We start from the raw sequence: 3094 nt of genomic DNA on the forward strand, positions 1-3094 counted from the left end.
CAGCCTGTCTCCTCTTTCCCATCCCCTCAGCCCCTTTCTTCCTCACCCTCTTCCAGCCTGGCTTCCTCCTTGGATACTCAGTCTCCAACCCATCCTCAAATGACAGTTACGTGGATCTTTATAAAGTCTCAGATGTGACCCTGCTCTCTCCATGCTCAGGTACCTTCCATGACTCCCCAGCACTCTATAGATAAATTTCACACTCAGCATGGTTTATGAGACACTCTTAGAGAGACCTGGTCTGTATGATTCATCTAGCTTCTTTTCGGATCACACCCACCCTACCCCACTTCCCCCATGAACCCCCTTATTCAGTCAGTCATTCCTTCATGCACGCATTCGTGCATTCATTTATCAGAAGACGCAGTATCTACACTGTGTGCCCCCAGACATAGAGAGCTTTCTTTTTTTTTTTTAATTTTTTTTCAGTGTTTATTTTGGGGACAGAGAGAGACAGAGCATGAATGGGGGAGGGGCAGAGAGAGAGGGAGACACAGAATTGGAAACAGGCTCCAGGCTCTGAGCCATCAGCCCAGAGCCTGACGCGGGGCTCGAACTCATGGACCGCGAGATCGTGACCTGGCTGAAGTCGGATGCTTAACCGACTGCGCCACCCAGGCGCCCCCCCAGACATAGAGAGCTTTCTTGATACACCACATTCTTTCCTGACTTCAGGCTTTCACACCTGCTGTCCCCCATTTCTGGCACACTGATCCCTGCTCCCTCCTCTTCATGTTCGCCCCCCCCCCCACTTGTCTGTCTATTCACTTCTACTCATCCTTCTGTTCTCAGTTTTGATGTCCCCTCCTTGTCAGTCTGGGTCAGGCAGCCCCTTAGGGCTCCCCCAGCCTCCTGGACCCCCTCATCCCTGTCCCCATCACTCTGGGTCATCAGAATCTGGAGATAGATCTACATCTCACACTGGACTCTGGGCTCCAGGGGGGCTGTCTCAGCCACCGCCACATCGCAGCATCCCTTATCATGAGGCAGAACCCAGTGTATGAGCTTGGGTGATATCTGGGTACATCAAGTCCCCCAAGACTGTCTACACACGTCTTTGACTTAGCATCTAAGTTCAGTGGAGTGCATTCGTGTGGGTGGGGATCTGTCATCACCTAAGACACGGAGACCCACTCTCTGTGTACCCTAAACCTTGATTCCATGGAGGGGGAAAGACACCTGAGACCCCCGGCTTCAGGCCTCCAGGTGAGAACACTGGTGGTGTTTGAGGATAGGACCCAGGGTGGCCAGTGAGACATGATAGTTGTCCCTGTCAGGGGGGCTCAGAGGGTCCTGGGGGGAAAGAGTGGTTGGGAAGAGGTCCAGCTGGAGAGGTGGGGAAAGGGGTCAGGACAGGTTGGCACACAGAGGAGGTCATTTCTAGCAAGTGCGTGTGGGGGTCCAAGTTCATCACTCCTGGGTACAGATGGGGATGAACACTGTGTGTGTGAGAGAGAAAGACAGAGAGAGTGTCTATGGGCGCGATATGCCCCGGTGTGTGAGCTCATGAAAGTCCTGGTGTCACTCCTGCCCACCTTCCCTCTACCCCTCCCCTGTCTTGTGGGTTCAGCTTTCTTACCTAGGAGAACCAGCTCCCTCCAATGTCTGCATCGGGGTCTGGAAAGGTCCATGGGTTGCTCAGGTTCTCCTGGGCTAGGTGTCTCTCCAGGGATCGGGCAGCCTCCTCTGCCCCTTCACGGACCTGTGTCTCCAGCCCTGGGCTGCTGGTCCCCATCCCCCTCTGTGTCCCAGGATGGACTCTGAACCACAGCACAGGCGGGGCTGGGGAGTTGGATGTTATCTTAATGACTTTATGGTGGCTGTAGCTTATTATTTATCCACCTTAGTTTAAAAAAAATTTTTAATACTATTCTACCCTGGTTACAACAACAACAACAAAACCACCTTATGCTACTTTTAGGAAAACTGGAAAATACCAAAAAGCACAATAAATAGAAGACATCAGACTTTCTTTTGTAATTTTTTTCAATGTTTATTCACTTTTGAGAGACAGTGAGTCACAGAGCATGACTGGGGGAGGTGCAGACAGAGAGGGAGACACAGAATCTGAAGCAGACTCCAGGCTCTGATCTGTCAGCACAGAGCCCGACAGGGCGGGGTGGGGGTGGGGCAGGCTTGAACTCAAAAACCACGAGATCATGACCTGAGCCGAAGTCAGATGCTTAACCGACTGAGCTACCCAGGAGTCCCTCTAAATATACCTTTGTAAATATATTCATATTTGTGATAAATAAACAGATAATTGTTTATCTAAATATACATATAAATATTTATGCAAGCATATATGTTTACATTTGTAAATAAATATAAATAAAAATATAAGTAAATAAAAAATCTTCATAAATAAAATACATAACTATTTAGCCTAACTTGATTAATACTACTAAAAAAATCACCTGTAATGGTTTGACCACCTGGAGAGATATCCAGGGTCTTTGTCTGAAACTTTTCAGTTTTGATATGTTACATGTTATATGATATGTCATACATACTCATGCACACATGTATATTTTTACCAAGGTGGTATCACACTATGAAATATCCTTTATTTGGGCTTCTCCAATGTTAAACCCAACTTTAGTCAGAGACAGGTGAATATACACCTTAGGGTATCTAGTGGTCCATTCAATATCTCTGAAGTCTCCTACTGTTTTCTAAAAAGCCATATGAATATTTGCAGCCTACTGCAAAACACATCTGTGTTTGTTTTAATAGGAAAATAATATATTACTCACCATTGAAATTCTTCAATTGGTCCCTCTTAGTATTTGATTGTAAGTGATGCCCCCAGAAAACACATGAAGTTGTTTTTTTGCCCTTAGCTCATGAAACCCTTCCTTCTGTATCTTCATTGTTCATTGTTCGTGACCATGTACTATTCCACTGAATTGGCCATGAATTGATTTGTTCAACCCATACCCCATTTGTGAGTATTTCGCTTCTTTCAACATTTTCTCTCTCTCTCTGTATGTATATATATATATATATATATATATATATATATATATATATATACAGAGAAGTAATACTTTATTTTTATGTTTATTTATTATTTTAGAGAGAGAGAGAGAGC

General features: G+C 45.6%; 1 protein-coding gene across 2 annotated transcripts in view; it reads right to left on the minus strand.

The window, feature by feature from the left end:
- CEACAM18 (CEA cell adhesion molecule 18) overlaps window positions 1–1760 on the minus strand; it is a 14482-nt gene extending 12722 nt beyond the window's left edge. The window contains exon 1 of one of the 2 annotated variants that reach the window (XM_027037144.2): window positions 1580–1760. In XM_027037144.2, the coding sequence (XP_026892945.1) occupies window positions 1580–1631 (52 nt within the window). In that variant the 5' untranslated portion in view covers window positions 1632–1760. The remainder of the gene's footprint in view (window positions 1–1579) is intronic. The other variant, XM_015070076.3, reaches the window with a different exon arrangement.
- Window positions 1761–3094: the final 1334 nt, after the last annotated feature.

This window comes from Acinonyx jubatus, chromosome E2, assembly GCF_027475565.1.
Source record: "Acinonyx jubatus isolate Ajub_Pintada_27869175 chromosome E2, VMU_Ajub_asm_v1.0, whole genome shotgun sequence".
In the NCBI taxonomy this organism is placed as follows: Eukaryota; Metazoa; Chordata; class Mammalia; order Carnivora; family Felidae; genus Acinonyx; species Acinonyx jubatus.